This window comes from Triticum aestivum, chromosome 6A, assembly GCF_018294505.1.
Source record: "Triticum aestivum cultivar Chinese Spring chromosome 6A, IWGSC CS RefSeq v2.1, whole genome shotgun sequence".
Taxonomy (NCBI): Eukaryota; Viridiplantae; Streptophyta; class Magnoliopsida; order Poales; family Poaceae; genus Triticum; species Triticum aestivum.
The window spans coordinates 590452615-590460423 of NC_057809.1; the positions used below are offsets into that span (position 1 = coordinate 590452615).

General features: G+C 53.0%; 1 protein-coding gene across 1 annotated transcript; it reads right to left on the reverse strand.

Moving 5' to 3' along the window:
* Positions 1–206: 206 nt before the first annotated feature.
* LOC123128757 (serine carboxypeptidase 24) lies at positions 207–5978 on the reverse strand. The gene is made up of 9 exons (XM_044548855.1): positions 5135–5978; positions 2321–2428; positions 2109–2204; positions 1919–2011; positions 1662–1747; positions 1120–1559; positions 931–1026; positions 733–838; positions 207–655 (listed from the first exon to the last, which is right to left on the reverse strand). The coding sequence occupies exons 1-9, from the start codon at positions 5430–5432 to the stop codon at positions 512–514; spliced, it is 1467 nt and encodes a 488-aa protein (XP_044404790.1). The 5' UTR covers positions 5433–5978; the 3' UTR covers positions 207–511.
* Between the last annotated feature and the right edge of the window lie 1831 nt (positions 5979–7809).

Here is a 7809-nt window from a genome sequence, read left to right on the forward strand (position 1 = left end):
TGCAGATCATGCTATTTTAGATTCAGTTAGAGTAGTCGCCTTGTTTTGCAATGTTGTTCCTGTACGGTTAGCGAGCTCGATATGGATTTCCATGGGAGATAAATTACTGATAGTGCGACTTTATGGGTCATTTGAGAAATGTTCTTGGTGTTTATTTTGTTGTCCCTCTCTGCTTTGTTTGGCATGGAAGATGCAACATACTCCTATTTGATGTGGAAATTTCATAGTGAAAACTGATAGTAAGACAACATCAAGAATAGAGCCTTCAAGTTTATTTGCTCGTTCCTGCAAATGCCCATGGTTTCCATGGCACAATCACCCTTATTCTCTTCTCATCCTTTTCCCCAGACCAAATCAATCACTCGTCACCTATGAACTACGTACTAGTTATTTTCTACTACTTGCAAGCACTCTACATCACTCTCTCCATCCATCTCACACAGTTTCAACCACCTTTCGCTAGGCATCACGCTGCACATCATCGGTTCATGTTCATGGCAGGCATGAGCCTTCAGGATTTGGGCAATGGCTTCCCAGCCAGGAATGATACGAACATCCTGAACGCCCTCCTTGGCTGGAACAGTGGCACCTCGTGCCCCGCGCCTCTCACCGACGCAAATGTCAGCCCTTCATACACCTCAGACCACCCTCCTACCTGCAAATGCAAAGTGGTTACAGTGCCGCTTTGTTGTATATACTGCAAGTGAAGAGCAGCAATGGCATCATGAGTACCTGACCGGCTGAGTACCATGGGTACCAGCGGATCTTAGTCTTGAGACCAAGGTGGCTGAGTGAAAACCTCGTCGCTGTCACCGGGACAACCGAGTCCGTGTCGCCGCTGCATTCACCATTCAAAATAGGTTACATCCACTGAAACAATTTGTACTGCAGTGAAGGAAAACTTTGCCTGTTTCAGACTCTTGAGCTTACCTGAACACCCATATCCTAATCCCAGCCTTGATCAGCATCCTGTACGTGGGCAGCATCGACAACTCGGAGTCGTTCCATGTCTTGATGAGCACATCACTGTCAATGTCAAAGCACCCCCTGCTTGTTAATCTTCAATTCCATGACCCAGCCATAACAAGAACAGAGAAGAAAGTTTGTCTGAAGCTGAACCTGCAGGCGGTCCATCTGTAGGGGATCCTTGTAATGTTTGCGTGCATGGCCCTCTGCACGTCGAGCCGGTTGTAGTACTTCTCGGCGTAGGTCTCCGTGCAGGGGTCGTAGCTGTTGGACCTCCGGCGGATGAGGGTGTCCTTGAACCTGAGCACTGCACGGCGGTGCCTGCGCGGTGCAGTGGAGTTGCCGGATGCCGCCGACGAATCGGAGGTGGCGTGGCAGGAGGGCGTGTAGATGCTGTACTGGTCGATGTCCCCGAACTCGTGGTTCATGGCGTAGCTCATGGCGCGGTTGCAGGCATTCGAGACGTTGGCGCTGCTGAAGTTGCAGAGCTTGAGGATGGCCCTGTAGGTGCCGTCGGAGATCATGGCGTGCGTCCACCAGTAGGTCACCGTGCCGATGTTGTCGTAGTAGTTGTCGGTCACCGCGTTCCCCACCTGGGTACATCATCACGATCAACAAAAAAATGGAAGATTCAGTGCGATCGATCCACCACTGGTGGAATGCTGTAGGTACTTTTGAGTGAGTGTGGTGCTCACAAGGATTCCCTTTAGGTTGATGAAGGGGTTGGGCGAAGCCTTGTTGTACTCGACGATCTTCCTCGCCAACTGGGGCACGTAGTGGCCTGGAGATAAAAGGAATTGATCCCAAGAGTGAGTGTAAGTACTTTTCAGGTGGGTCATTATTCCTATCATAGTGCTAGTGTGGCAGTTATCATAGAATTTTCCTCCCGGTGCTCTGAAAGCCAGAGAACTACGGAAAGAAGGCTACCCCACTGAGATCACAAGTAACTTACCGGCGTAGCTTTCTCCGGCGATGTAGAAATCCCGGTGCCGGTACTGCGGGAACCGCGACATCCAGCTGATCAAGAACTGCAGCGAGTCTTGAGCTGCATCACAGCATTCCACAGGCACATCAAAATCACTAGTAGGTTTGAACAGTGGAAATTCTACCTGACCCAAACTTGTTATACGATGGAGGATTACCGGTCCTCTCGTCGCCGGAGGTCTTGAGATCGGAGGAGGTGTTGGAGTAGGAGAAGCCGACGCCGGCCGGCGACTCGAGGAAGAGAAGGTTCGCCTCTGCATGCAGCAACAAAATTCAGTTAGTTCAGTCAACAAAATTCAGTCAGTTCAGCGAGTAGCCTGTGCCGAACACATCTGCAGGCATAACAACAGGAGTGGTACCAGTGACTCACCTCTGTTCCACGAGTACTTGTTGAGGTAGAGCCCCGTCCCGTTGGGCTTGATCCGGAACGGGCCGATCTCCTCGGACGCGCCGTAAGCCACGGAGGAGCACCCAGGGCCTGCGAAGCGAAATTATTCAGAGAACCCCACTGGCGGAAGTGCAAAAAACAATAATAATACAGTACTAGGTTTGCACTCCCATTTGAAGATTCATCTTGCGTTGCCATGGAAGTAAGTAAAGGAGGTTCTCATGATGATGCAGCAAGTGAAATGTGCGCGTCAAGTAGGGCCACGCACACTGTGGTTGACAGAGCATGAAGGCAAAAGCTAGGGCCAGACAGACAGACGGCATGGCAGAGATTCAGAGCAGCCCACAATCATGATCGATCGGCGCCGACGGGCGACGGGTGAACGAGCCAAAGTGACACTGGCAGTTCAACACCAGTAATGGTCTAGTGCAGTAGTGCTTACGGTGAACACTTGTCATTTAAAAACTGCATCTACCACGGATAAGATATGCTTCTTCTTCTTCAGACAAGCAAAGCGTATCCTAATCGCAAGGGAGAAGAAAAAGGGGCGCAGCCAGCGGCAGAGGCGTGCACCGGCCGTTTCTGCCTGCCCGCCCCCAATTCCCGAGGCAGCAGGCAGCCGCAGGTCAAAGCAAAACAAACCACGGCCGGCGGCAGCGCATCATCGATCGCCATCGCAGTCTCGCTCCGCGCCAACGCCATGCCATGCGCCTGCGTGCAAGAAGGAAAAGGCCACCGCGCACAGAGTCACCATCTCCATGCACGCGACGCGGATGGATGCAGGCAAGGCAGATGCGCACAGCATGAACACGCAGATCTGCCGGCGCCGACGCAGATCGATCGCAGTGGCCCAACTGCATACTACACAGTGCACAAGCGCAATGACCACACGACGGCACATCCTTGTGCCTTTGTAATGTTTGGTGGTATGCGGCAGTGTGGGGCGGGGGTTTGGGTTTGGTGTGTAGCCCCTGGACGCGCCCGATCCGGCGCGTGAGTGACAATGACCAGAGATGGAGCAAAGGGAATATCAAGGGGGTACACGCTAGTGCCCATCGCCTGTGGCATTAGCAACAAAAGATTACTGCTAGCATGCAGCGAAAAATCACAAGGAAAGGTGGTGGCCTGCCTGCGGCTCGCCGTCGCAGCCTTTTTTTCCTTTGCGGTGGTCACGCACGCACGAACCAAACACATATCTGCCGGCTGGCAGCACGACGCCTACCACAACGTAGCTCATCATTTCGTCCATGGCCCTGGCTGGCCCCCTCCCTGGCTCGCAGCACAAGCACGCAGCGGTCACATACACTCACATGAGGAAGCAGCCAGCCCTGTGGCTAAGATTTCCCGGATCTCCAAGGACGGGGTTCATGCATTCATCAGGCTCCCGCCAGATCGAGCTCTGGACGGCTCTGCGTCGGCGACGGCTGGCCGGCTGGGGCTGGCCACTGCGTCATCGAGGACGACGCCGCGCTGTCGCGCAGGTGTGGTGTAGTGTAGTGTGGTACTCCATTCAGCAGCGCAGGACGGCCGGATCAGGTGCATAGGAATTTGGGGTGGCGCTACATTTGCAAGGCAGAGGCATGCATGCAGGCACGCAGCCGTCTGGAGAGCCATTGGGATTTTGCAGACAGCGGTGGCAGTGTGATTAGGAGAGGCTAAACACCATCTCCTTGCGTCCAGGTGCATAAGACAATTCTCTGCGCTAACATGTGCAGAGAGTGGGTACTTATACTTATGAAAGACTTGTTGTCTATGACTAGTAACTGAACGTGCATGTCATGTGACCTAGATACTCAAGACCACATTCAGAGATGACAGTAACCTAGTACTATCTATCGACCAAGGTGGGCTTATTTATTGCTTCATTCTCTACGGCGAAAACCTCCAAGAATGGAGTTTAATTACAGCCATTGTCAGTCTGCCTGGATTATGTTTCTTCTCTCTCCCCCCCCCCCCCCCCCCCCCCCCATGAAGTTTCATGTCAAAAAAGCTAAGCAAAACGTACGGTAGAACCTTTTTTTTTTTGCGAAAAACGTACGATAGAACTTGTCATGCATGTTGCACGGGCAAGGCCAAGCTGGCACTCTGCAGCTGCGATCCATGCTCGTGTTTCAGGCATCCGTCATGTCCTCGCTCGCACATTTACTCCCGCCTGCGCGCGCATTCACTACCACGTACTCCCTCCGTGCCATCCCCATCATACGGATATACAGCCGCCCCAAACTCCCAAAACGAAAAAAATCACCAGTACGTTGTCCTTCACCAAGGAAGGAATGGGCCAAGCTAGCCTGGAATTATGTCAAGTTTCAGTTCGTACACTCGTGGCCGTTGGATCTTGGTTACATTCATCTGTGTGTGTGTGTGTGTGTGTGTGTGTGTGTGTGTGTGTGTGTGTGTGTGTGTGTGTGTGTGCAAGTGTGCATTATGGTTGGACTTGGAGTAGTAATATTGTTTGTTTGAGGGACAGAGGAGAATCATGGGGCTTTCCTTTGGTTACTGTGGCTACCCAGGCGCGTTGGCAACGAGTTTGAACAACTTTGAAGTTCGTGTCCAAAGCCCCGGAAAGTTTCATCCTTTTAAAAACTCCAAAAGGTGGCGAAAGTAAGCGTAGGAGGCTCATCATGATCGGGAGACCGCAGGAACGGTTTCGGTCAACACCATCAGTGAGACTCTGAAGTCTGAACCGACCGTGAGAGTGAGTGAAGAAAGAATTAACTAATCTAAACAAGCACAGAGTGTGATTTCCAGACAAGCATACGAAGAAATTAAGGACTGCACGGTGCTTGCTTTCCTTACCGCCGTTGAGCCAGAGGACGAGGGGCTTCCTGGCCGGGTCGCCGCCGGCGGCTTCGGTGAGCCAGTAGAAGAGCGCGCGGCCGTGGCGCTCGCTCACCGTCACGTACCCGGAGTACTGAGCGAAGGCCACCGCCGGCTGCCCCGGCAGCGCCTCCACCCGGTCCCGCGCCCGCTCCTCCGCGCCAGGGTCGGTGGCGACCAGGCCGGCCGCGCCTCCAGCCGCCAGCCACAGCACCAGGACGCTCGCCACGGCGCCCACAACGCCGCCGCCGCCCGCCCCTCCACACCGGGTCGCCATTGACACGAGGACACCTCTTGTCGGAATGTCGTGGTAGTACCACCGGACGGAGCGCGCACAGCACAACAAGCTGGCCGCGGCCGCGGGGCGCAGTGGTATTTATCGTCGACCAGAGTCGCGCGAGCTCAGCTCTGAGAGAGGTGGCTGGTGGGGGTGGTGGCGCGCATGCAGATGCAATAATGCGGCATCGGATCGGGCGAGAGCGACGGGCGGGCGGGCATGGGCGGCTCTGCGGAGCATTTAAGCCCGGGAGCTCAGCAGCAGCAGCTCGGTGTGAGCGTTCATGGCGTGGGCAGGGGGAGAGGACGGAGGGCAGGTGAGGTGAGGTGAGGGTGAGCTACGCTGCTGCGCTGCGGGCGGTAGCTGAGGGGCGCCTACGCCGCCATTAATACCCCTCCGTCCCGTCGACGACCTTGGGTATGGCTCGGCTGGCCTACGTACGTACGCCGCTTGAGTTGAGACGGGGCACGGTGGGCTGGCTAGAGATTGACCACGGGAGGGCATTAATGCGGTGGCTTGCACACTCCAGCTCAACTGCTCCAGCTACCACTGCGCGCTGCACTGGTGCACTGCGGGCTCTCGGTCGCTTTCCACGGCGCCGGGCGATTCCTCACTGTTGATGAGTGCTTCTTGCATGCTCCATGCGCTATGGAACAGAGCAAAAGCGGCCCGGCTGCAGATGGGATTTACCAGTGGAAAGTTTTTACGAGCTTTCCGCGTGGGACAAGCGAAATAAAAGTCACTGTGTCTGTGTGCTGCAGTGACACACTAACCCTTGTCTTACTAGTAGGACGAGTGCACACAGCATTACGAGTTCCCTTGATGGGTGGTGGGTACGTGGCGTTGGGTGGTTGGCCGGTCAGTAATGCTAGAGCTACAAAAACCTACAAAGGTTTACTTAACCTTTCAACGTAATTTTCTCTCTCCTCTGATTTTAAGTAGGGATGAGCCCCTCACCTCCCTATTGCCAATCACAATACTCCACATTCATTTACACCGCATTTGGATGTCTCCATTGCAGCCCAGGAAATCGAATTGGTAATCATCTAGCCTCGATACAGATGTTTGATAGTACATCGAATTCGTATTGGAAACAGCAGGCCAATTCGGGGTTGTTTTGCCTCCCACGTAAAGCTCCCTCCCACGATTCGAAGGGCTCCCGCTTCGTTTTCCTCTTAATTGCCCATTCCCCGCAAAACTCCCTTCGATCCCAGCGACCAGAAAAGAAAAGAAGAAAAGAAGGGAGAGGAGAGGGGATCTCGGGGTGACCTAGCTACCAGAGCGGCGGTGACGAACCGCGGCGCTCGGCAGCGGCGCAGATCTGTTCATCCCCCGTCTCTCCCTCTCCTTCCCATCCCCTGTCCCGATTGCTTCGTCTCGTACCGCACCCCTTCGCTCATGGTCTCCGTCTCCAGCGGCGACCGCCATGGAGACTGGTCTCCATCCCCACCCCGGCCGGAAGGTGGGCGAGAGGAAGCCTGGCGGCGTCCACCATCCTGTCCGACGATGGTGGCGACCATCATACCAACCCGTCCCCATCCCCATATGAAGCAAGAAGATAGGGGGACAAGTGCAACGGGTGATAACCGGCGGTGACCGTGGCAGGTTGCCCATTATCTATACATGGTGAACTATCAAATGGACTGAACTGCAGTTAGTGCAGATAGGTGATTTGAGGGCTTGAATACTTGCTGCCTTTTTTTTACTGAAGCTTAGGTGTACCATGAAATTGAGTCATTATCTTTCATACTGAATGAACATTGCATGTCAAATAGGTGAACTGGTACAGTGCTTGTGTATGACAGTATGAGTAATTTGAGGGATATCAAACTGCATGCTAGCAAAGCTCATGTGTACCTGAAATATTCAGTGATTGCCTTTCTTACTGAATGAAAATTTCATGTTAGATAGGTAAAGTAGTACAGATAGAATATTTTTTATTTTTTACTGCTATATATTAATTTAATTATAGTCACATGTGAGAAGATTTCAGTTTGAATTCATGTAGAACAAGGTACAATCTTCACTGTAATGTAAGCAATTCCAAAGTTTGTCATCCAAACATGATTTGGTATTGGAAGTTCTGAGGCAATTCAATGGCTAATTCAATGAACAACCAAACAGTCGAATTCGTATTCATCCCATTTCAGTTTCCTCACAGAATTGGAATTTAGGCCATTCAACACGGAACTCTTCAATACAGACATCCAAACAAGCTAACATTTGTAGATGTACCGTTACTCGTTGGCCAGGTGGCCGGTACGTACACAGGACAAATGAAGACAGCAGCGGTACGTACGTGGCAAGCAACATGCTAACATTGACAGCACGAGGACAGCAGGGAAGCGTGTACCAGATGGGTTCGATCAATCGCCTT